General features: G+C 33.0%; 1 protein-coding gene across 1 annotated transcript in view; it reads left to right on the top strand.

The window, feature by feature from the left end:
- Ret (protein kinase receptor Ret oncogene) overlaps positions 1–27,816 on the top strand; it is a 53,449-nt gene extending 25,633 nt beyond the window's left edge. The window contains exons 3-20 of the mRNA XM_029319765.2: positions 4,634–4,855; positions 4,964–5,079; positions 5,419–5,554; positions 6,762–7,012; positions 8,314–8,494; positions 8,611–8,708; positions 11,875–12,152; positions 13,766–13,954; positions 15,501–15,685; positions 16,132–16,335; positions 16,614–16,716; positions 18,385–18,553; positions 22,399–22,706; positions 23,582–23,780; positions 24,006–24,135; positions 24,585–24,786; positions 25,487–25,665; positions 25,893–27,816. Of these exons, the coding sequence (XP_029175598.1) occupies positions 4,634–4,855; positions 4,964–5,079; positions 5,419–5,554; positions 6,762–7,012; positions 8,314–8,494; positions 8,611–8,708; positions 11,875–12,152; positions 13,766–13,954; positions 15,501–15,685; positions 16,132–16,335; positions 16,614–16,716; positions 18,385–18,553; positions 22,399–22,706; positions 23,582–23,780; positions 24,006–24,135; positions 24,585–24,786; positions 25,487–25,665; positions 25,893–26,296 (3,554 nt within the window). The 3' untranslated portion in view covers positions 26,297–27,816. The remainder of the gene's footprint in view (positions 1–4,633; positions 4,856–4,963; positions 5,080–5,418; positions 5,555–6,761; positions 7,013–8,313; positions 8,495–8,610; positions 8,709–11,874; positions 12,153–13,765; positions 13,955–15,500; positions 15,686–16,131; positions 16,336–16,613; positions 16,717–18,384; positions 18,554–22,398; positions 22,707–23,581; positions 23,781–24,005; positions 24,136–24,584; positions 24,787–25,486; positions 25,666–25,892) is intronic.
- Positions 27,817–27,824: the final 8 nt, after the last annotated feature.

Genomic DNA, 27,824 nt, shown 5'->3' with positions numbered 1-27,824 from the left:
TTAAATTCTGTTCCACAATTATAGAAGAAACCTGTCACGAAATGGCCAGAGCGATTAAGGTTAAATGCGATGTACCGCACGACATTATACTTATACGTGCGATAACATCTAGTTATTAATAACCATTCATCAAGAAAGCTTATTTCGTACAACTGATTTCTCAAGATCAGTTGATTTACGACTCGCATAAGCACAAATCGAATCCATCCATCGCGTAAATGACCTTACACGGAATTTCAACCGTATTCTCGGTAGGAACCGCTTTACTCAAACTTGTACGTATATACAAGACCTGCATTTTTAACGGGCTTGTAAAATGTCAAGCAAAATCGATATTATCAATATAATAAATCTCTTTTATTTTCATGAAATGAAAAATTGTCTTTTTATTGTGATATTTTATACAACTTATGTGTATTTTATTATATCTTATTTTATTAACTTATATATTTCTACACAGAGCAATATTAATTTGATTGAATAAAAAATTATTATTATTTTATTATGATGTAAGTATCCTCGAATACACATATAATATATGGCCCATTTCCAATGAAGCGGCATGACATTCGGTATCATGAATATAATTATACGAAGAGACACAAAAGGAAGAAGACGTCTAGCGTCTGTGAGACGTATCTGCCTTGGCGGCGTTATCTATTCCTGAATATGCAAAACGCAGAGTTTCGGAGGATTGACCCCTGCATGATACTCATCTCGATCTCACCTCGGATACCATACCTGCACTGGATGTATCTAAATGTATGTGCGATGTTAGAAGTTGTTTCGCGATGCAGTGAGATTTATCGGGCAATAAAATACTGCAATTCAGTATCCATGATGCACGAACATCTTGAAATTAAAACTTGAAGAACTTTCATTTACAGTATTTTATTTTTTAAGGATTCTGGAATTTTGTTATTCTTTTACATTATCTTATTTTATTTTTTTCGAAATTTATGATGATTTTACTGATTGTGACAGATACATGCAGGAAATATATATTTAATATTTATCTTAGTGAGATCGAAAATTCAGTTAGATATTAATAATACATTCACACATGTATAAAATTACATAGAGTTTCTTCTCATTATTGGTTTCATAAAATATTTATCTGTATCTTAAAAAAAGAATAGCTCGAAAAAGTGTAACGAGAGAAATGTTCTACATGAGAATATAGAACATTTGTTCATTCATATTCAATATGAATTAGATCCCCTCCCTGAACCTTCGATTTATGGTGACCTAAACGCGTTGCTTATACGTCAAATTTACATTTGAATAGACACATTAAACACGAGCACGTGTAAAGAAATCAACTATTGCTTCTTTAAAAAGAAGTGCTTTTTGAACGTGGCCATTATTTTTTTGCTTTGACATTTAATATTACATTAAATATGATATTAAATATTTTGAAAATAAAAATGTGTCTAAAAACTTTAAGAAATTTTAATATACATTTTAATATAAATTTATAATATATATTATAATTTACAATTTATAAATATATATTAAAAAAATTTTAATATAAATTTCAATATACATTTTAAAGAATATTATATTACTAAAAAAATTTAAAGATAAAAAATTGAGTATATAATTTAAAATAATCTAAAATTTTAAATAATATCCGTATGAATTTTAAAGTAATATAAGATCTAGATATTTTATATTACTTCGCAGTATAGCTTGCTTTACGAGACTATTTATTTTTAATGAATTCTGGCTTGAAAATTATTGATTATCTCAACCTTCTAATTGCAAAAAACTTTTCCTCAAAATGTCAATGGATCAGTATTAAACTGAAGCTACTGTTCTAGTGCATTGTCGGTATGCATCGAAGAGACACTTTTCGAAGGCAGTATATGTCAAGGAACTTGCGTGGGTGGAAGGGTGGATTGTAAAAGTGCTCGTAATCGTTTCGTCTGTATCAGACCGTACACGCGATCTGCGGATTAAAATTAACAGCCGCTCGGCATATATTGATTGCACGCTCACCTTGACACCAAGCGGGAGGTTTGTTTCTCCACCGACGACGTTGGCCGCACGCGAAGGTTCCGGGAGAGAAAACCTCGCGATAACACCCTCCCTTTCTCAACGTTGAATCTCTTCGTACATATCGAAATTAAATGCCGTCTTCCATCGAATAATCCGATCGGTATCTTAGCATTTAAACGTGACCCCACGGCGAGCACTTTGCGGGAATTAAGCTGAAATTTAAAACCCACGACTTAGCTTCGGATTGCGCGACAGTTCTTTCAGTAATTCTTTAATTAACCTCTATTTATGGAAAAAACGAATGTTCAAAATTATACCAAGAAATGTGACTAAAAAATATGATAGAATTTAAGAGCTTATTGAACAAAATCCTAATTTTTAATTTTTTAATATAATGTTTTAAAGGTAGATTTATATGATCATAGATAATTATGTAATATAAAATAACACATTTACATGTATTAAAAAGAAAATTTAAATGTATATATACATTTAATAAATTCATTGAAATTAATGATAAAACTTTTGCAAAAGATTTCAAATCGGAATATCAAATAAAAATGATATTTTGCAAAATATTTTATTCATTTTTTATATTCTTATCCTATTTTATAGAATTTTGTTAATACAAAGTCGCTGTAAAAAATGTAAAGGCGATCTTATTTCTCAAATCCCTTAAGTTTCCTCCGATAGTTGCACTTAGGAGAGTAATATAATTATTCCGTAGGGATGACAGAATATCTCAGACCGTTCTTAACCCGATCAAATCGATATAAACTCTATCGAATATTTGGACTATCGACGAATGTCTGTTACACTCGAAATTGGAAACGTTCATTGAATGAGAAGGAGATTGTTCAACCATAAGAAACCACAATCAGAACAATTCTTGTAGTTTCTCGTGTAAACACCATTGATCAAATACTATTTTTTATTACAACGATTATGTCCGTCGTTTTAAAATTATTAATCTGTTTCAATATCTTTTGTATAATATAGTTAAACATTTTGAATTTTATAAAAAATAAAAATATATATTTTGATATTTCTTTTATATTCTCTTCTATCCATTCTATAGATAACTTTGAACAGTTTTAATTTGTCATGAGCTACATGAATTTTTTTACATCCATATTACTTGAAAATTGATACGCTTTAAGATTTTAAACTTGCGGATCGCTGTTTCGAAACAAATGGCTTCCATTCATATTGTTATATTTTTCTGTATCTCTGAAATTGCACGTAAAAAGAATGTTTCTTGTCTCGCGACTCTTATCATTCTATATAATTTATAACGCGTGACAGAAAGAGCACGAGAGGAAAAGTCCCGTGACATAATTTATTCGTCGGACGTGGCGATCTCAAGAGCGCATTCGAAATAAGTTGAAACGTGGAAGCCGTCAGACGATCGGCTTCGACGTATATGCTCGTATGCCTCGCGCCAGACGGCCTTTAAATCGTCTCGATATATTTTATTCAACGAAGCACATTTTTGCGGCTGAACACGCTCCAGCCTTTCGAAAACGCAGTACTTGCATGCGCATACTGGAGTCCTTATCCCGAGAAAGCTTGCAGAAAGAATCCTTGCGGCATCACGAATGAACGAAGATATGCGATATCGCATTTGCTTCTTCCGAGAAATTGGTTTCGTAATATTTCAGTTGAGAAAAGAAGAATGGTGGGGGAAATGTGTGAAAAACTGTTGTTTGAATATTCGCGTTTCGGCAAAAATGCAATTTTTCATGCAGTCGTGAAATATGCATCAAGAAGATAGACTTTTCTGCGCGATACAATTTATATCCCTGCACACAAAACGACAAAATTAGAATCAGATTCTGAGAGAGAGAGAGAGAGAGAAAGAGAATGGCTTTCGTTTATTTAAACATTAAGCAAGGTTTCGCAGCACAATTGAATTTCCATTTGGCCACGGATTTTATTTTCATGCTTTTTACACTTTATGCAACATCAACCGAACTTGGCCGGGCACGCAAGAAATTCATAATGCAAATAATATTATAATGAAGTTATTTGTAAAAAGAACATATCTTTTCCGTGCAATATTTTATAACACTATTCCTTCTGTGACAAAGAAAATGCATATTGCAGACGTCGTTTTCAAAGTTGGAAAAAATATTTAATAAAACCAATAATTGTGTATTAATTAATACTTTAATAAATGTCATCATTTTTAATGTTTTCACTGTTCCGCTGTCATGATGTTTCTGCTCTACACCTGTTAACTTTTAACCCGGTAACGACGGAAAACAGCTGCGAGTTGTACGTGACATTCCTCTACAAATACCAAGAAACCACGACACATGCTCGCAAAATCGTTAGCAAAATCGGTGAAACTAGAGTTATTGCATCGCTATATATATATACGTGCCATTACTATCACTTGCAATTTCCCGAAATTCGGCCGAACCCTCCTACGTTTCCGGCGAGCCATTGAGTTCGTTTCGAGGAGGATTTATGAACGTAGAACCATTGTTCTTGAGCGCGACAACTCTCGGGAAACGATATCCGATTGTCAGCCTAAGGCGCAATCCGAAAATCCTGTTCGGAAAAATTGCAGAAGAAGAGACCAGCGGTAAGAGAAACTGACAAATGTATTTTTCTCTTTGTATTTCAGGACTCTATTACCCGCAATCGAATCTCACTCTAAGATTTCCGTATTTAACTCGACATGGCACGAGGATTTTACCGGAGGTCAAATTAATTGACCTTAGGACCCTTCGGGACGATTCTACTGTACCGCAAGATGTCGAGTATCGAATCATCAATAGGTTGCAAGAGAAGTTTGCCTATAAGAAAAATACAAGCGAGATCGTGTTGCGGAATCTTCCGCAAGATGGTAGGTGCATCTCAAGAAAATTTTATTAAAATGTGATATCGCAAAATATATATATATATATATATATATATATGAACTTACTTAAAATAGTGTCTTTTTAATTAAAAGAGAGTACTATCATCGTCGAAGCGAGCGAAAGAGGTTCCAGCAAAGCGTACCTCGAGATGAAAGTAAAGCCAGTTCCAGTAATGGGAGAAAATATCAATTGTATGCACTACTTACAGGTAAATTATCGCAATAAGTTATTTTATTTTATTTTTTCGGAATATTTTCACGAGTACGATCCATTTAACTCATCCATTTAACCGTCGCAATTATTTAAAATTCATATCAGGCGCATAAGTAATTAAAGCCGATCTATACATAATGATAACATTGCATAATAATATATTTCGCGATAATCCGTGAATATAAAAACGTTATAAATAGTCGTCGAAATTTGCTCAATTTATTCGATTTAATTATATTACGTAAAACATTAAAATAATTTTTCATCGATGGGTTAACGCGTCGAAGTATATTTCATCGAAGCGCGTCGATCCACATAGTTTCGAGTGTTACAGGACATGTGCTTCTGGAACACATCAAACTACAAGATTTATGAGAATCAACCAATTACAATGATTGGCACGTTCGGCCCGGAGGCTTACAGCTATATGTGTCCCGAATTCAACGTCAGCAGATATGAATTGTCAAATGGCAAGTATCTCCCGTGACAGCTCAATCCTTTTTAAGCCACGCAGTTCATTTATTTGCTATCAACCGATTTATCTATAAATTCTAAACAAATTTCCAAAGTGTGTCTAGCGTGGTGATGTAAAATCGATTTGCGAAGAACTGAGGTTTATTTTTCTCGTGCTTAAGATCTTCATTTTTTGTTAGTTGAAATGGTCTTGATGAATCGTCCCTTTAGTGACATACGTCAAATCGAGTTCCTATTTGCAAGAGATAAATCCTTCGTCAAGGATCGAGCATTTTTCACTGACAGAGCCGAAAAAACAACGAAACGGTGATTGATTGGAATCATCCGAAGATAATACGTTTATATAAAAAATGAATAAATCCTGCCGGGTGTGGTTAAAGCTGCCATTAGAGCGGCACAAACTGTTGTCATTAAAATTCGCTGAAGACGTCGTTACCGTCAGTGATGTAATATGTAGCAACGCGAACTTGCAATCCTCTTTGTGTGCGACGAGTCATACATCAAAGACCCAAATCTCTTCAGTGATGGTTTAAATTTTATTTTTCCGCTGTTGAATACAATAGAAGCTGCCGAAAAAATGTAGCAAGCGCCATATTTCAAATGTGGCGTTTTCGCAAAAAAAATTTAATCTAGCAGAAAAAGAGAGAAAGAAAGAGAGAAATATTACTACAAAATTTCTATATAAAAGCAAACATAATAGCTTAGATTATATTGCCTTTATAACCATTATATAACTAACTTTTTATTAACAACAAGATCATACATTACATGTCGTTATTTGTGTGTTTGCATTACTATTGTATAACATTAATAATATTAATTAATATCTAGATAATATTTATATTATAAAAATCATCTTTTTTAATATATAATTTTTTAACATATATTATGAGACACATAATTTTAATTATATGTACATGAAAGTTGTATGTTATGAAAGCGTTATTGTACTATGACATTATTTTCCATTATACATATTTGATAAATCTAATAATCTGATAAATGTTGCTCTTTTGTTCTCTCTCTTTCCCGGAATTACTTCGATTATGTAAATTTATGCTAATGAGTAACATTATGTGAATTGTATACATCCAGCTATTATAATCTATTTTTATGAAGAATGTAACTGCTTTAATGACATTTAATGTTGACCTGAAAGCATGCCACAGAAATAATGAAATAAAATTTGTTTTTATTTTTTAGGAACCGATTATTTTCACATAGATAACGGTAAGTTATTTGCGAACGCGTCGTTGGACCGAGATACTATCAGTTCTCCAGGACCCGGACCTCGTGTTCAGATCGAGGTGAAATGTGTCGTTTGGGAGGAAAAGACTGGGACGCAGCATGTGCAGTCGGATATTCTTACTATCGATATCCTGGATCAAGATGACAATCCTCCCACAGTGCAAGGCAACACTTCCATCTCTATAACGCTTCCGGACTTTACCGAGGTAAGTTTGCAGTATCAAAGAGCAAGATCGACGGTGTTTAAATGAATGTTCGCTATAACAATTTCGAGTAACTTCCTGATACTAAAGAACTTGCAGATTTATCGTTACCAAGCATAAGGACACTATTTCTCTATATCCTATCCGGTTGATTTTAGTTTTAAAATGCGTGGATTCCGTTAATATTTATTTCATTTTTTCTGAAAAATATTGTGATTAAATTAAACTTTGAATAATTTTTATAAAAAAATAAACAACGATTAAGAAATCAAAAAAGATATTCTCTCTATATTTTGAAATCTTTTATTAAAATATTATAAACAAAAAAAATATCAGCAAAAAAATCTTTAAATAAAAAAAATCTTGATTCAAAAAAATATTTCCTCTTGTTTAATTATTAATATAAAAACAAAGGTTGTCATATTATTGTATCTCAACATTTCGCGCAGATAATTCCAAATGTTCTTATTTTTTTGCATAACATATCCAACGTTTTGTGGTATTATGTTTGGCGAATTTCAGTGTTTGCTATGAATGAATCTCATTTTTTAACTGCAATGTCGCCGCGTCGGAAACGAGACTTAATCAAGCTCTCATTGTTCGCGTAATTACCGCGTTGCTTTGCGAGTGACGCGCATAATAAAAAGGAAACGCCAAGTGCAATGGATGCCACAAAAGACATGCGAGGATGATGAGATATACGAGGGAGAAACAGCCTCTGGGACTGATCTTGATTAAACCCCCCGGGGTGTCCTATTCTTCAATGCTCGTCAAATTGTCTTTCCCTTTTCTCGCTTTTTTTAGTTCTTTACCAAACATCTCCTTTTTACCCTCTTGCAGCTGTTACTTTTCGTTCATTTCCTCGTTTCTATGAAGAAATGGTTGTTAGGTCTGGATGCCGAAACACCTGAGGAGTTTCAAACGTAATTGGACACTTTAATGGACGAAGTTCGATCGGTTAATCGAAATCCTGCATTGTTTCACTAAGTGCAGTGAAAATACTTAAAACTTACTGAAAGCGTCTGGCGTTGTAAAAAAATTGTAAAAAGTAATTACGTTAAAAGATTTTTTCACGTATCTTTTTGCGAAATTTTAAATCTGTAAAAATATAATAAAACTAAAGTCGTACGTTTTTCTGAGATAATAGCGAGAAAATAAATAAGAATTTTAAAAACCTATAAAAAAAGAAAATCACTAAGACGGTAAAGCTAATAATAAGAAAATAATAAGGTAGACATTAAAAATATATATAAAGATATCAATTATAATAAATATCGTTTTAACGAGGAATAATTATTTTTCAGGGCTACAAATTGATAGACGATAACCACATGATCTTTAGCGACGCGGACGCGGTGACTACTAATAAGTACAGCGTTCGCCTAATTGGCGATACTTCCCAAGCGTTGAACGTCACTTACGAGTCTTTACCAATCGAACATCATAGACACCCGAATAAGGTGCCCTATACCGCCATTTTTCCTAGTGAGTATCAAATATTCATTCGACGGTGTCTCCATTTCGCACTTTAATTCATTTCTTATGGATGTTAACGCGTATATATCTTTCGCACTTATGAAAATTTATCACACCTTTTTTAGAAATCTACTCCAAAAAGACACTGCTACCGGAGTCGCCGTATCACGTAGTTCTTCAAGTTACGGACGAATCTCTTCTCAAAGGACACGGGACAAATTCGGTGAGTCAGTATTGATTCTACGTCGCCGACACTCGTTGGCAAACTGCTTGAGACATTCGCTCCATTTGCAAAAGTGTCAAAGGACAGTGGCCAAGTGTCTTAAGTCAAGTTAAGTGCCGATTCTGGGTAAAATGGCACAGTAGAGCACTGGCAATTTCCCTTTCCACTTTAAACATCAAAGAGTTTTAAATACCTCTACTTACAATTTTTTAATCGCGAACATTTTGGATTGACCATTTGCTTCGCTCCTTTGTGCTAAATTAATTTAAAGATTAGGAAATTGGATTTTTATTAATAAGTGACAATAAGTCAAATTAATCCTAATATTTTAGGAAAATCAAATATTTATTGTTTGATAAAATATTATGATTTGTTAAAAATTGACATCAGAGAAAAATCAAATCAGTACTCTTCGTAATACACTAGTGATTCATTGAAATGAACAAACACAATACGGGCTGTATGCTGCGCTGGAAATCTGTTGTCCGATTAAAAAAGTTCACCCCGGTCGCGATAAATCTCATAATATCGGCAGAGTCCGCCGATATCTCACCGCCGTATGTCATTTACGAACTGCGCGAGTAAAACTCGGGGCAAAAGTGCGCCATGCTGATCCCATAACTCGCGAAGAGTCCTTGGCCAAATATACAAAAAGACACCAGTTAAATTACTACAGGGCTTCATTTCTCTGAGAAGCTTTCACCCCTATGAACAATTATTTTTATTCTCATACCCAAGAAATATAAGTATTTTTAATAACCACGATTATTAGATTAATTATTATTGCAAGGTAAAATTTAGCCAGTGACAGATTTAAACAATTTATTCTTCTCTTGTTAAAAATGATTATCGAAAGTACCTCACTTCTTATTAATTAAATAGAGAGCACTCTCAAAGTACTATTACAATATTTCGCTAATGTAAGCGGTCTCTTAACTTCAAATTTCCTCCCATTTACGTTCGGCTCATCTTCCATTCGCACGAAACGAAATCGACCTAGACTTGTATCGAGGAAGTCAAAAGATAAGCGACTCATTAGTCGTCATTAGTCGTGTGCCATGCATCCGTAATCCCTGCGCGCTTCGCGGTATAATCGGAGGTCATTAAACAATTAGGTGAAATCTCGCCTTGTTAGAGGTTCCTTGGGCGCGGCATTGATTTCGTGGAGGCGGTTAATCGTAGATTAAATAGCACCATCTGAGAGTGGCGCGTGGGTGAAGTCACTTATTATCGAGCTTTGTTTCGAATAATGTAATCGTCATTAAAACGCAACTTTCAAATGTTTTTCCTAACTATCGAAACAACGATTCTTCTCCGGAAAGAAGATCAGATATATTATTCCGGATACCGGATATTGTCTCTCGAAAAAACAATCGGTCATTCGTTCACGCGAACTAATTTGATTGAATCGCTCGATGAATTATGAGAGGAACGAAAATTGCAAACTACAAAACATGTTATAATATGCATGAATAAACGTATTGTTTCGCATTAAAATTGCAGAATATCATTTCCAAATACTTTGTTCATTGGCTACGTGATAGAAATGTGTATCACAGTAAAATTTATAGATAATATTTATACAAGATATGATTACATATATTTTTCTTTCAAACGAAAAAAGCTTTTTATATATCTTTAGTGAAGTTTGAAATCACAAAATATAATGTCAAAAATTATTTTTTTCTCCAATAATTTAATGGCAAGATTATTCAATTACAAAGAAAGTGTTACACATTCTTCTTTCATTTTATTTGGCGTGCTTATAAAATACAATTCTATTCTTCAAATTTATGCGAAAAGTAAACTTTGATTGCAATCATTTGCCATAGAAATATTTAACGTAATCAAATATTGAAGAATCGCATTTAATTTTCGTTAAAATAAATCAATACATTTATTGGTAGGAAATCTTTTCTATTTAATTTGAAATTACCAAACACTCTGTAAACGTGTTATTACTATTTAGCGTGTTATTATATACTGTTTGACGATATTAAATGCCGCAAGTTTTGCGCATAGCGGTTTCATTGCGTACATCATCCTGAATATTTAATCGGAAAGAGGATAATGATTGTAGAGCGTAATCCGCGAACACGCGGATAATAATCGGGTGCAATTCATTCTAATTCGAGCCGCGCATGTCGTGCACCTTTAATGGATACCCTACATCATCCGCGTAACATACGACTAGGTGTTTAAATTGAAACCACATGAGAAAATAAATCTTGACATCGATATTTCCAACTAGCCGGGCAACCTGCTTCTGATTTATGTATGTCCTGTAAATCAGGTCGCGATATCTTAGATATACGATGATCCTCATCTTGTCTTTCCTCGCGAAACGTGATATTCTCTTACAGTTAAATGATGATCTTTAACCATGATCTTGTTCACCTCTTGATCTTATTGCCTCCTTTAAGGTCATGTTGAGATCTATTGAATATTCTATGAACTTGAATTATGTCCGTCATATCTTGCTTTAATTGTGCGAAACGTATAGATATATTTGTTTTCGAAATTAATTTCCAAATAATTTAATATTACAAATATATTCTACAAGAAAAGAGTTGCACACAACAAAATAACAAAGTTAAACGATGGATTTATTCGCAGTTCCTACGCGCGCGTTTAAGAAAAGATTAGTTTAAGTGCCTTTTCCCGCTATAGGCGTTCCATGAGTGCACGAAGAACGAACGATAAATTCTAATAAAAACCGTCACGTGGCAATTGCATCTGCAGCGGTCGCGGTCTTTAATATCGATTTTCCGTGATAAAATATTGTTTGAGAGCCTTCCTAGTCTTAGCAAATCTTCTAAGTTTCTTCTCACGTGACAATCTACCACTCCTTTAAGAATGATAAAAAATTCTTTTAATGATATTTAAAAAATAATTATATTTTACGATATTATAAAGAATGACGACTTAATCAGAATGTAATAACAGCGTTGTAAGAATTCCTTTAAAATATAAAATTATATTGTACATGAAATCAGTTTAATAAAAAAATATAAGAATTAATAAAAGGAAAATAATTATATACACATATATAAATAAAAATAAAGTAGTAGTAAATATATTATTTTTCCTTTACTTAAAATATCACTTAAAATAAATTTGTGAGCAGAAGAGATTGGTTATATAATTCGCATTTTTTTCTCCTTAGGTGAACATTAATTTAACTTTCACGGGTCCGGTACACCGAGCTTCGACTATCGCGACACCATCATCCATCGCAAAACGAGAATCAGTCTCGTATCCCTCGAATGTGAAAATAGCCCGGATTTCGTCCAGATACATGCGCGTGGCGAAACCCACGGCAAAACCCCATCCCTCGATAACTTTCAACCTACAGGGTTCCGACGCATTCAACGTCACCCCACAGGAGGGTATCGTTTACGTGTCCAACGAAACTAAGCTGCGATCCGAGCCCAACAGCGTTCAGTAAGTTCATCCGTCTACTATACATATATCTGTTCTAAATAGCTCAATGTCATGCGAGAGCGAAGCATTTCCGATAATTCCTGTATGAGAAACAGCGAGGCGCTATTACGTTCAGATATTTCCCGGGATATGCCCTGATGCAAGATTCAAACCATAGATAAAATATCTTGTATCAATTTTATGTAAAAAAAATTATAAAATGATAATTATGCACTTGAATGTACCTTAAAAAAGCAAAATCAGATATTTCAAGACCTAGTTCGATATATATTAAATATTCAAAAATATATTACATATTTAAATATCGAGCATAAATATAGCCCGAACGATTTCCTTCAGTACAACATACATGAATACTCGTATTCATAGTACCATAACTAGGGCGGTGCCGTCAAGATAAATTTACATTAACAAAAAAAATACGATAAATTTTTTAAAAAGTTTGAAAAAATATATTCAAGCCCAAATGTTCACCGTGACAGCGTATGGAATCGTTTTCCTGCGCGCCATTTATAGAGTTTAAATTCATGAACGAGGAACATGGGTAAAGAGTTATATCTAAGAGAATAAAATAACAAATATATATATATATATATATATCTGTATCTCATTTTATAACTGTTTTCTTGAGAGCGCGTACGTAGACAAACGTAGCACAAACAGCATCTATAGTTTCAGTGCATAGACTCGCAAAATTATCTTATAATATAATTGATATTTTGTAATGCTTATTGTTTCTTTTTTAATGTTCCCTTCTTAATGTTTTATTGTTCGTTTTGTACTAAAGAATCTTTATTTACAGTTAAGGATCTTTTAGTTTAAGTTATGAATATCGATTATTTATGTGCATGTGCTAAAACGTTTATATTTTTAAAAAATTATTTAAGTTATGGTTTTGGTATTTTTTAATTTATAAATATAATAAATATATAATGAATATGTTAAGAATGATAAATATGACATATATGTATACATATAATAAAAATAAAATAATTTAAAAAACTAAAAAAATATATATACATATAAAAAAATAAATAAGAGTATATTTATTTGCAACAAATAAACGTTCTTAATGCAATTTTTTATTATAAATATTTGGGGGGAGGGGACGCAAAATGTTGAGCTCGCACCGGACGCAATTCTCTAAATTTTTTGGAGTGAAAACTGAATCTCACTCTTTTGAAGTAAAATTCCATTCTTTTGGAATGAGATTGTTCGGTTTTCACTCTATGAAATTTATAAATAATAAAGGCTACTTACGGCACTGCTCGTATTATATTTATAGAGAGCATTTAGAAGGTCTGAATTATATATACATATGCTTATGTATATTTTAAATATTTTTACTAAAATAAAGTCGTTAAAATTTAGATACTGTACGATTTATATAGTGAATTTAAATTTTAATAAGTGTTTATTTTCAAAACTTTTACGATTTTACGAACAAAATTGCGAAACTGAAATAAGCGTGAAAGATTAATTATTAATATGAGAAAATCTCTATTTTAATTAAGTTGATGCTATTTTCAATGGATAATCTAACCCACAGTTGACTCGTCCAGGGCAACTTTTCTTGTTACGCGATTATGATGCGATATTGGATTGTTTACCAGGCTGAAATTAAAATGGATCGGAGAGAATGGCAACATGTCCAGGATTTTACGAGTAAATCTGGTCAACGTGTCGTCTTCAAAGATTAACACGTGCAAACAATTGGTTCAGGAAGAAATGCATTCATGCGCGATTGCAAAATCGCGCGAAGATTGCGAAAAGTCCTGCGGATTCGCCAGCGGGATCTTCAGGTATGTCTAACTATTCGTTCACAAAAATTTTCAAACATATAACTGCATAAATCTTTGTTAATAATAGATGCTAAAAGTAAAAATGCTTTATCTTAAATTTTTGTAAGAACTTTGATAGGATTTTTAATAGAAACTTTATTTAAAAAATAAATTTATTTTGATTAAATATATATAATGTTTATTAAAAAAATAATATCAAAATATCCGGTCTCAGAGTAATTAAATTACGATTATAATTACGAAGCAACAGTTGGTAAGCTCAATAATATTTAAAGTTTAATTTAAAGTTGTAATTACATACTTTTAATTGTTTCGTCATCGAAAAATTATTATAATATTTCCGAATCTTTCTTCAAAATATTTTCTTCTTTTGCGCAAGGAAAGCATTCCATTTAATTTTCATGCGATATAAATCCACTACTAGTAAATTTTAACAACAGAAACGCATTTCGCAGTGCTTTCTATCCAGCGAACAAATGTTGCATGTTACTTTATAATCACGCCACTGAAAATAGCGTGGAATGCCACTTCATTTTTATCAAGAATTTTCTGAAAGTCTTTACACTAACCTTTTTCTTCCGAAAAATGTGAAGGAAGTCTTATATAAGAAAAAGTGAAAAATATATTTATGAACTAATGAATTTTCAAGTATATCAGTTAAGATTAAGAATGGTGGTTGATAGTAACGTTTCCATATAAAGGAAATCTCTCTTTTTTGATATGGAGCATTGTGCTTGCGCAAATTGATCTTGAAAGTAACGGTGATTTTCCAGAATGGGCTGAAGGGAGAGGCTGTCATTACTTTCGTTCTCTTTTCCGGAAAAGCGTCACGTCCCCACGAGGCTCAATTTCATCGTAACGACTATTTCGGACGCTAGTCCAAGTTTATGGATTCTCTTTCATTTCACTTGACTCGTTTTCGCTGTTCTTTCCGACAACTATCGCTTTCTGATATGATAAAGTAAAAGGCAGTAATTGACAGTTCGTTTTTTATCCTTCCTCTTTTTCCTTTTACTGTTGTTATAAAAAAAATAGTTATTATTTTCTGTTCACATTTTACTGTTCTCGTTCTCCGTTTCTTGAATATGCCAATGTAATTTGATATTTCAATTTCCAGACATCGTTTATTATTGAAATTTCTTTATCTAAGAGACACTCATAAAACATTTCTTATCGTCATTTTTATGATGCACTTTTTTATTACTTATTTAATTTCTTCCCTTTTCTCTTTTTATTATTTGTATTATTTTTAATAAATACATTTATTAATTTTAATAAATCAAGCATTTATATTTCTCTTTTTTAATAATGCCTTAATGAAATTTAATGTAGTCAGTGAAAAAGTTTAAAGCTTAATTATAATAATAAAATAATGTATAATATAACATTAAAAGATAAAATGTGCATAAATTTGTGACAATTATTTTCTCATCGATATAAAGTGGTCCGTAAAAGTTACGTCTAATCATTTTCGAGGAAACAATTTTACGTAAATTACCCGGCGTCACGCGCAATCATAATTAGACTTTAATGAATTTGTGCGTAGCAAGGACAGTTTTGTCGGGCAATGCGTTTGGAGAGGCAATAAGAACAATCGAACCAATGACATCTATCAAATGTCGGAGTCTTATCACACCTGTTCGCCGGACCTGACGTACTGCCCGGACAACGAATGTGACGAGCTGGAGAACATGCATCCGCATATATGTCCGCAAGACTGCGTCGACAAAGGTGAGTCACATATGCGTTAATTCGTCGATCACATAATGCAGTAAAGCCGGGACTGTCAAAACATCACAATATCACCGTTACGTTACATCGCGCTAGTATCGTAAAAAAAATATAGTAAAAAATTCGTAACAATAACTGAAATGCTTTTAAAAGACAAAAAGATTTGTATTTTATAAATTTTAAAATATTTCTATATATATTTCTAATAAATAGTATATTAGAGAATTCGAAATATATATATGAGAAGATTCTCCTAAACAATATAATCATGTTTGGATCCTTAGATTTAAGGACAAAAGCTTTCGATTTAAAGGGATTTCGCGTTATCGTCGTCACAGTCGCGTCTAATCGAAAGAGATTTAAGGATCATTGAAGAAGGATTACTATGTTTGCCTCCGAGAGGCACTCGATCGATCTGTGCGAGTGATCGTGTTCGCGTTTTTTAGAAGACATTCACTTTGGCGATGCAAACCAGAGCGGCCGTGGCATGAAGAACGGTTTAAGAACTTGTGCCTGTGACGACAACCTGAAATGCACTTGCAATATACCTGCTTTTCCACAAGGAAATAACGTGCCCGGTGCTAAGGAAGAACGACCCAGAAAATCACGGGATCGGAAAGACGAGATTCTCGTGTCGGGCGCGCGTAAAGGTTTGTCGCGTGTTTAAGCAGTATTGAATCATAATAATAAGAGAGAAGAGCAATCAGTGATAAGCATATGTACAGTTAATTATTTGTAGTGATTGTAGATATTGAAATTGAAAGGTTTAAATTATGTTTAAAACATTTAAAGTCCATTTCAAACTATTTTTAATGACTAGAGGAAAAGCTTGAAATAATAATCTTTTATTATTTGTGATTTTATATGAAAGAGCCTGCTTTTTCACTTCATTGAGCATTATTAATCTTTGTCCTTTACGTTTTTATAGCGTCTAGCGGGCCATGCGGTCCAACCTGCATGATAGGCGTCATTGGAGCTAGTCTGTTTGTTCTGATCGTGATTGTGGGCTCATTCATTACATGGAGATACAGGTAAGAAGTCAGAAAAAATCAATAAGATAGGATAACAAAGTTATCTTTTTAATACGACTTCAAAGTATTACGCAACATCATCAAAAATCAGATAATCACATTTTTAAGTCATCTAATTAGAAAATTATTTAAATATACCTTTTTTTCATATTTTTATTCTTTTTTACAAAACTAAATAACACATGTTTTTCTTTATTTAGAAATATATTCTTAATTATTAAATTCTAATTGTGACAATATTTTGTTAGAAATATTTTTAGTCCACATGTGGATCTTAGAAAGATTTAGTGAACTATCGTTTCTGGACCAGTGGCTTATACGGAGCTTATCAACTCGAGTCTCATGTTTACAAGGAATTAAGGACATTACAAATTTCGCGGTTAACTAGGATTTTGAGCATGATTTACTTAATTCAACTTTACGAAATATAGAAAATACATAGAATTTTGTGCAATTTAAACATGAATAGATTAATATATATTTATTATTTTCGTTATAAAAAGAATATTAAAATGTCATGCAAATATCAGATGCGCTGATAACATAAATCGATAGTTCATAAAATTTCGATTGTTGTCTGTGAGATAAACTTATCGTACCTTTTACACCTTGCTATAAATTCTATTTGAAAATTTGCATCGCTTTCACGAAGTATTTGATATATTTTCTAACTTTATAACTTTCTGACAGACAGATAATTTATTGCAGAAATATAGATTGAAAGAATTTTTCACAAGAGAAAAGAATATATTTGCTTAACTTATCAGAAAGTAGAGCCGAACCTGTTGGCGGAAATTCTTGCATAGAACAAAATTGCGGAAGTTTCGACTGATATGCATATTACACCTGCACGTAACTTTACACATGTTTTCACAGCTTGCAAATCAGCTATCTTTATCTTTTATTTTTTTATAAAATTTAAATATGTGTATTTTATGTAGTTATTTTTTATAGCGTAACATTTATCATTTAACTTTAGATATAAAGCAAATTTGAATATGTGAAAATTGATGCATATTTATTAATATCAGAATAAAAGGCATTAAAACGTCATCCAAGCTCCGATAGAGAGAGAATATATATAACATACAACAATTTAAAATTAGAGATAACTAACTGTGAAGGGAAGAGATATATATCCATATATCTAAAAAATTAACACATTCCATTTGTCCAAATAAATTCCTATATCGAATTAATGTTAGCAATTACGGACGCTACTCTCATCTTGTGTAGGCGATATAAATTCGCTAGCCGTAGTAAGCTCGAAACTTTTGAATTTGGGTCAATGTCTATTAGAATTTCTCTCCTAAAGTAAGTAGTGACCACAATAGTCCAACTTCTGCTGACCTGCATTAATACATTTTGAAATAACTTAATCGACACGCGAGAGGAGGAGAGAACACGGTATATTTTATCCTGCGATATTTTAAAATATATGCAATCATTTTTTTGCATTCTTTTCACTGAAATATTTATTAATAAAAAATAATTATTCTTCTGTAATGTGCCTATAATTATTTCCTAGAGAATTCTGAATTAATTTACGCTTCTATATTGATAATGGCACAATTAACTTAAGGCCAAGTTACCTCATTTCACACCATAAACCAAAATGTGGTGAGCCAACATACCTCATCTTCCGCATCGCAATGGTCTGAATTCCAGGATGGCGACGAAGGGCGCTCGACGAGAATGCAAACACAGAGTGGACGATGCGGCAAATGGTATTGGTATTTTGCCATCCGACTACATCGATCGTGGCGATGGTCTTCTAATCGGTCTGGACACCTTCACCGCGACGAATCGTCATCTATTACTACCCAAGACGTGCCCGGTAAAATATTTATCTTATCGATTATTTGCAATCATATCGATCAAAAATTTGTAAAAACTTAAATGCAAGAAAAAGGTAAAAGCATATATGTGAACTTATTTTATTTTTGTTTTAAATCAATTTTTGATTAAAAGTTATACATATATTCCCAAAAGTTTGAGAAATTTCTATGGTATAAAATCACTATTTATTGTACATGCTTTAAATTTGTACGAAACATATACGAAAATGTTTATTCGTGATAATAGAAGCATGCTAATCGGCAATATGTATACTTTAGTACTTTCGTGTTTATAGAAGTGAAAATTGAGCTTGCTGAAATTATTGCGGTTCAACGCCGCTATATTATTCTTTCGATCGATGTTATCTACAAAGTTGCAGAAACTTTCTTATTACTTTAACGTCGACGTTAATCTAGTCGCGGCAGAGAGTTGAAACTTTTCATTGGATGATGCGGGACAAAAAGAATGTTACGTTCTTAATAGCTCTTTAATATAGTAATAAAATTATTTGGCAGATCAATTATATCTATGCGCGATATGCCTTAAACAAGTGGATTATTGTTAATCTCGCAATTTGAAAGTTTTCCATCTTACTTTATTAAATATTCAAAAGATAAATTATTATTTTAACACCCCTTAGAAACGAAAAGATTTTCTACAAGATGACCTTTTCTTTTTCAAAGCCATATTATATATATGTATACACTTGAAATAAAAAAAAATAGGAAATGAACAAAGAGGAGAGACTTTATAATTCTTTTAACATATTAATTCAAGAAATAAATTTTTTATTATAATTTTTTAATAAAGCCACTCTAAATTTTATATCAACTAAGATAATTCTTAACTCATTAATAAATTTTTTTGTGAAAGAATTTTAGGGAGGAATAAAAATCCTTACTATTATATATGTTTTTAATATAAATTCTCTTTTCGTAAAGAAGAATCGTAAAAGTTCGCCTGTTTTGTGCACCTGTGTCTAATTGCGCAACACGATTTGCGGTCGCCTACGTGATATATCATATGTGCGTGCAGCTGCATAATCCCGCATAAGCAACGACATACTAAAGCGCGTAAGCTCCCTCAGCTTTCCGCACGAAGAAACACGAAACTATAAAGAGGTTGCCTCCTACAGTCTAAACGCAAACTCGGAAACTCGGTCGAGCTACGTGCTCAAGTTCATCCGGAATATTTGTCTCCTAATCCCATTGATCATCTGATCGCATCTCTAAGAAACATGGAAGACGAGCGTTTTGCAAAGCCACCCATCGTATCTTCTCAAAAGGATCGCTCTTAGATATCGCGAGACATCGTGAGAATATATCCGTGCAGATTGCCGAGAGAAAAGGAAATTTAAGATTGTTGGAGTCTAAAGCTTAATCCAAAGGTCTTCTTTGAAAATCTTGGAAATGTTGAAAAATTCGGAGTCTCATAAATCTTGAGAATTTGGAAATTCGTGGACATTATTTTGAAGTGAATGTGACTCTACGGATTCTTCGGAACTGTGTCAATAGTGATACGAAAGAAGTCGCCGTTTTACTACTTTTCGAAAGCTGAAAAGCGAATGGTTTCCCATTTCGTCGTTTCTCGCTTCGCTGATGATTTTCGTTATCTCGAACAATCGCTCGTTTTATTGCGTGCCTCTCGCGACGAATAACAACCCTGACACGTAGAGACCGGTAAATTAGGTTGAACGAAATATGCAAAAGAGCCTCAACAGCTGCGCTCACTATTAGTGAAAACTTTTTAGCATCGCTCGTATTTGCTTCGGAAATTACTTCGAAATTAAAGTACAATTCGTCGCATCTCTCCCACATCTCGGAACAATTCTCGAAATTTTTGGTATAATTATACGATTATTTTTGGTTAATTAACGATGTTTGAAATTATTAGAGTCGCTGCAAATTTTTCTCAGAGAATTAAAATCCTCTTAAAATCTAAATCTTTATATACTATACTAATTTTTGCTTATTCTGTGAAGACTTACTTAGTTAATAAAAATTTCATTCAAAGAGAATTTTTCTTTTTTTCTTTAAAGTCAGAAGATATTGCAAGTTTCATTGCAACTTCTTCAAAAATCGCAAAAAAAAAACAAATATTAAACAAAGAAGAATTATAAACTACAAGATATAGTTTAAATAAAATTAATATATCAAATTTATTTTATATATATTTATTATTTATAATTTAATTTAGCTAATAATATTTAAAGTTTTTGAATTCATGAGATATTTCTTACAAAAAGAGAGAGGGAAAGAAAGAAAACTTTTTTCTCATGTCTTGAGTCAACAAAGAGGTGTGAGCGCATTCCTTTGCCCGGAGGCATCTACAATCGAATGAAAGAGCGACAAAAATGTCGATGAAGAAGATAGAAAAGCAGTGAAATGTCGGTTGAGAGAATTCGCGATATTTCTATTCTTTGTGGGATGTGCGTTCTCCTTGAAGCGACACCAACGAGATAAAGTCGTCGCTTTTATTCGATGAAGTCGGAACTAAGGTGACTTTAACATGGCATGAGCGATTCAGTGAACAGTGGGTTTGTGAGGCACGTAAAGTCTTTTGTGATGTACACCTAAATCCATCTAGCTTCTATACGTAATATTAATTTCATTATCAAACTTTAGGGGAGAATTATTTTATTACTAATAGAATCTGATCGAGTCAATATTAATCTACTTCAATTAAGAATTAATTTTTATTGTTATAAAATTGTTCTACGCGTTTAGTCTTGATTAATTGTTTACTTTCACTATAACTTGATTATATTATCTTCTTGTTTACATACATCAAGCGTGATATACTAAATATACTAAATCCTTCTCGAAATCATTGAATCGTAAAAGTCCAAATTACCTTATAAAGTTGCGCTATTTTTCAACGATCTTATGCTTATTTAAAAATTATATCAAAAAAACCATATAATAAGCACAATACTAATCGTAAAAAAAATTTTATTATCATTTTACAGCGAGAGGAAATATGAAAATATCAAAAATAACGCTAGTTTCGTAAGAGGCTTATAAAATTTATGTATCAAAAATACATCGAAAGATATCCTGTAAGAAGTTTGATCGTATTGACGCAAGCGAAAATCTTCCGATATCGGTTTCTTGTGCAAGAGATGTGAAGCGGAATACGAGAAATATCCATCCTTGCGTCATATTTTCTGTTAAATATGACCTTTTAGCAATTTACGCATCGTTTATTGACATAAAATCAAATCCCCGTGAAATAATGAATATGGATTAAGAATGTTTAATTACGAGATCTTGTAATGAAATTCTCAGTAAATCTTGTAGCGCATTAATTCGTGGTAGCTATGCTAATTCGGAGCGGTATCTCCTATTAACCACGTGATCCTATTATCATTACCGAAACATCGTTTAATTGGATATCCACGTCCTTTGCAGAGCAGCTCAAGCGAAGTAAATACGCAGATATCGTTTGACACGAACGTGGAAACATGTTTCAGCGAGGCGGAACGTCGGATTAGAGAGAGCAGAGCTTTTATCGTAACTGGCACGAAAGGATTTATTAATGCTTACACCCGCTATCTTTATTCAAGATTCTTTAGAATTGTGCACCGTGTTGTAGAAAGCCATGCAAAAGTCAGAACAGACAAACAATATAATCAATGAATGTAACGAAATATAAATAAATGAAAGTTGCACATTAGATTATACGTGTCACGTTAACGTTAAGCTATCAATGTTTGATAATTTGTCTAATGGGACAAAATTAAATCAAATAAAATCAAAATTGTTAATTAATAAACTTGTATATGTAAAAAAAATGTAACTGAATTATAGAAATATTCGATTTGGGAAATGTGTGAAATTTCAGCCGGATCCGAAATGGGAATTTTCCCGATCGCTTCTGAAGATCGAGCAAGTCTTGGGCGAGGGTGAGTTCGGACGCGTTTTGCGCGCCAAAGCCATGAACATCGGCGGAATGCCCGGCCCCACGACCGTCGCGGTGAAAACGCTAAAGGAGGACGCGTGTGCCTCCGAGTTGGCGGATCTGCTGTCGGAATACCAGCTGCTGAAGGAAGCGCAGCATCCGAACGTGATCCGACTGCTGGGCGCCTGCACGACGCCACCAGGCGCGCCTGTCTACCTCATCATCGAATTCGCCGAATTCGGCTCCTTGCGGTAAGTACGCGCCGTGATATATTCGCCGATTGTTCTGACATTATGCATGACCCTTCCGTTTCACGAACTTCTGGTCTTATCGATAAGAGACCTACTAATCGACTGGAAGCGATTCGACGCGATTCATACCAAAATTGGCTTAGCTTCATCTCTCGTAATTGTAATAATTATGTAATTATTTGTAAGTGTCTTAAAGAATTTTTTATAGAGAGAAAAATTAATTAATGAAATTTAAGAAATTAATTAAATTGGCTTAGCTTTATCTCTCGTAATTGTAATAATTATGTAATTATTTGTGTCTTAAAGAATTTTTCATAGAGAGAGAAATTAATTAATGGAATTTAAGAAATTAATTAAATATGTATTATTAAAGTATAAAAAATTAGCAGAAAATATTTCTCTGTTGTAATTTAAAAGAAAAATTCTTTCTTACATTACGAAAGAGAAATATGTAATTCACGAATAATTAAATAGTATATGGATATTAAAACTTATCATTTGTTGCAATTCAGCAATTATTGTATAAATGATAATTGCACAATTTTATTTCGTTTCGTTTCTCAACGTTGTCTAGAAATGCCCATATATACATCCAAATGAATGATGTATAACGAAGAAGTGACCGACTTATAAACGCAGAAATAATTTCGAGAATTTACCGCGTTACGGAATTTCATCGTACGTGGAATTCGCCACCATTGCGGGACAATAACCTTTAGGAAACCAGTTGCACTCGGTAATTAAATTTTTCCGCGGATGCAGCACGTGCCAAGACTCACCGCTATTGCAATCCAATCTCTCAGGAATGGACAGATTATTGGACAAGTTTTCCGGATATTGTTTGCGGTTTATAGGATAAATTTATAAAATTTCAGGAATTATCTGAGGCGCAGTCGGCACTTAGAGTCGGAAAACAGAATTTGTGGTTCGACGTTTCTGCTTTCGTCGATTAACACCGGCGAAGAATCACAATGCAGCGAAAATAATACATCGAATTGTATTATAACACCACGGGATATTCTCTCGTTTGCGTGGCAAATAAGCAAAGGAATGGCATATCTCGCCGATATTAAGGTACGAGAAAATATTTCTCTTTAAGATATTTAATATTTCAAATTATTTAACTTATTATTTCAAAAAATATTTAAAAGTCTTGAAATTATACATAATTATTAATTATATATAAACGTCAATAATGTTTGAAATTTCTGTATAGAAAGAAAATGAAAGAAGTCACGAAATGTTTCTCAACTTGATCAAGTAATTAGCAATTGATCAAAATTTTCTCTTTTATTGCAGTTAGTGCATCGGGACCTTGCAGCAAGGAATGTATTGCTCGCAACTGGTAAAGTCTGTAAGATTTCGGATTTCGGTCTAACTCGCGATGTATACGAGGACGATGCGTACTTGAAACGGAGCAAAGGAAGAGGTAAGATCATTTATTAATTAATACTTGTCAAAATTTGCAAACTTTCCTTTACATTTCATCACTAAAATAGCATTTTGAAGCAACGCTAGCAATGTCTTAACTATAGTTTCATTAATATTTATTCTAAAAAAAATAACAAATGTATATGAAATTAACTTATCAATATAATATACACAAATAATACAATGATAGATTTTTGTAACTCGTTAAAAAAATGCATATAGATAAAATGCAAAAATGTGTTATAAATCAGCATTGGAAAGAGTCAGTGCAATAGTGCAAAAGCCGCAAGTAATACCAGTTTAACCTGATACTAACGACGCTAATTCAACCGCGACCGAGCGTAATCCGCTCGTAATTCACTCGGCGGATTCGCGAGAAAAACACCTTTAATGACTCGCCGGACTCGTACTTCGCATTATCCAAGGTTTTACGATTGGTGCTCGCAGTTCCCGTAAAATGGATGGCGCCGGAATCCCTGGCCGACCACGTGTATACCAGCAAATCGGACGTTTGGAGCTTCGGTGTGCTCCTGTGGGAGTTGGTCACGTTAGGAAGTTCGCCGTATCCCGGAGTGGACGTACATAATCTCTACAATTTGCTGAAGGCCGGCTACCGTATGGAAAAGCCGCCTAACTGCTCGCAACAATTGTAAGTGTTTAATAACGATCGCGTCATTTTTTTTCAATTTGTCATAGCATTCTTATAAAAGAAAAATAAAATGAAGGAGAAAACCACTGTTTTTAATTATTTTAAAAGTTTAATTCTCTTTGAATATTATATTTAACTAAAACTAATTTCTATAATCGTTTACTGTAGAATTTTTGCTACAAAACTTATTTAATATTTTCCGAGTAAACTTGACATAATTAACTTAGCCATTTCACGTTGATGAAATGAAATCTAGAACTACATGCGACAATCATTTATATTCATAACTGAAGGGAATTCGTTTGTAATTATTCTCAAAGAACGTTCACAATTATATTAGCGTGACTTTATTTCATATGTGAAATATTCATCATTTTCATGAAGATTAGATCAAGGTTGCAAAGAGTCAACCTCAGTGCATACCGAGGTGTTATTAAATTAGTAAAGTGATAATCATCGCGCACGCTTATAGAGATGATTCGTCCTCGAGTGTGATGCGTGCATGATATATTTTCAATTATCGCTGCTAAAGCTACATTTCTGGAAAAATGCCAACATAAAATAAAGTAGGTTAACTTCCTCACAGTTCGTCGTAAAAATATATTCTCTTTATCCAGGCGGAACATTAATTTCCTTTTTTATAACTTCTAAAGGGACATATTTCTTCGTTGTTCGATTGACGTAAGAGATTTTTTTTCAGATATAAGCTAATGGTATCCTGTTGGCATCAAGAACCTAGCATGCGACCATCGTTCAAGGAACTAACTAGCCATTGGGAGCGTATGCTAGAAGATGGTGTTGAGTATCTCGATCTTAATCCGAGAACCGTCCATAATCAGGCGTACTTTGCATCCCTCCAAGCCTTGGATAACGCGAATGGTAAGTGAAATTAATCAAACGAAATACTACGAACAATTTGTTTATTATAAAGATTAATCATGTTTAAATTATATTTAATTTATATAAATTATGTTTAACAATTTAATTGTAAAAAATTGTCATTTATAATCATATATTCTGACAATTACAAATATCATTTTAATTTTCGCTAATAATTTTATCATTGCTAATAATTATTAATAATATTTTTCTTTTTTTCTTTTTAGGTTCCAATAATGATCAGATGGCCAACGGGACTGGCACTATTTTGAAAACAAATACTGTCAACTATCTTGGTCGAATGCCTTCCGAAGCGGTTACTAAATGTGATAAGATAGATAAATTGCAGGCGCTTTGGCATCCGTCCGTAGCGTCTTTTCCCGAGGAAACCATGAAGTCGCCGTACGTAAATGATCAACCAGCAAACATGAACGCCAATCATTACGAGAGCCCGATAAAGCTGCGGAACATTAGTATGGCGAGCAACAGCGAAAACGACCTGACAATACCTTCGAACGAACGTCCTCAATCTTATATCGATATGCAAGGAAAGAAATCGTCAGAGACAGAGGACCTCTTGGTATTTAATAGTATAGATGATGACAAAAGCGATAATAACGTGACGAACTGATAGGCATAATCTCGTTTTGGATATTTGAAACAAATACGACACAAATGAGAAAATTATAAAATGGGGAACACGCCAGTCTTCAATGAGTCTCGAAATTTCCATTAATTTGAGACTACAATATGACGAATGAAAATAAGGGAAGATAGCTAGAAGGATGAAATAATTGACGATTTCGAGTCATGCGAAGGAGGAGAATATTTATTTAATGAAGGAGCAGAAGAGAAAATTATGTACGAACGATGAATGGAGGAAGGTAATTGTGATTCGCGTGGGATGAGAAACGCTATTTTCGAAGATGATGCATTGTGGATAAGGATGATGAGGGTACGATAAGTATGAAAATGTGCTGAATAAATGAAAATTCGCTGAAGTCGCATTTACAACAACGAGTATCAACTTTACAAAGTTGAAGAAATTGCGAGAGCAGAAATGCCGCAGAAGAAATTTCGAAAACGACTGAACGAAACGCTCTATTAAAAATGAAGAGCAAATTATATCGCGCAGAGAGTGGTAATTATATCATATATAAATTAATAATTAATTTCATCTATTTTTATGTACTTAAAATCATACGCGACTATCCATATATTGTCATTGATAATGAAGCTTTTATTATTATTAATAATAATAGTTACGCATTATAATTATTCGTGCAATTTGTCAAAAAAATCGTCAGGTTTTCCAATTTTCAGCGTTTAAGAATCTTTTGCATATCGCACTACGCAAGTGTGATGAGATTTGAAAATAGTTGCTCATTAAGAACTTATGAAGCTTTTTTGCGATTTAAGAATGCTACAGGGTGTCTTAAACTAAATATGAATTGTTTCTCAACTATTACTAACAGTTCTCATTTTTTATTATTAATTCACTGTTATTCAATTTTAAATGGTCTACACTTCAGCAGAAATTTCATTCGTGGTATAATTGCGCGAGATATTAATGTTATAAAAAATTAAAGATGATCTTCCATCTTTCTTAATAATAATATCTATGGTTGTAAAATTGTGCGACAGGACACCCTATTAATGGCGCTAACTTAATTATCTAACTTGAAACTTTTAATCGTCACGCTTCCTTTGAAACGAAATTTTTTATTCTCGCACTAGCTTTTATGGCTTTTGTGTGTCCAACACAAAGCAACAGATCGCATGACGAAGTGATACGATCGAAGAATAGAATTTTTACGAGATGTATATTCGAACTCCGATTGACGCCCAACCGTATTCATAAGATGAAGATTGTGCTTCGACGTTAAACGACGTTACCTCAATGTAAACGAGAAATCGTCCTTTTTGTATTTATGTATAAAACGCAACATTCCACACAATTAGCATAGTTATATTTATCGTTTTGCGGATTCGACGACGATTGCGCATAATTTCGATTTGTACCGATTTTTTTTATTTACTGTCCGATGCGTTAAAAGTGACTACGATATCGAATACGCGCCTTACTGGTTAACATTGTGCCATATGATTTTCTTGTGATTAATATAACGAAATGTATAAAAGATGCTTCCAGATGGAGT

Source organism: Nylanderia fulva, unplaced genomic scaffold, assembly GCF_048542155.1.
Source record: "Nylanderia fulva isolate GAGA-0341 unplaced genomic scaffold, ASM4854215v1 Scaffold20, whole genome shotgun sequence".
NCBI classification, from domain to species: Eukaryota; Metazoa; Arthropoda; class Insecta; order Hymenoptera; family Formicidae; genus Nylanderia; species Nylanderia fulva.
The sequence above is the reverse complement of the archived record's forward strand: the minus strand, read 5'-3'. Positions and strand labels throughout refer to the sequence as shown.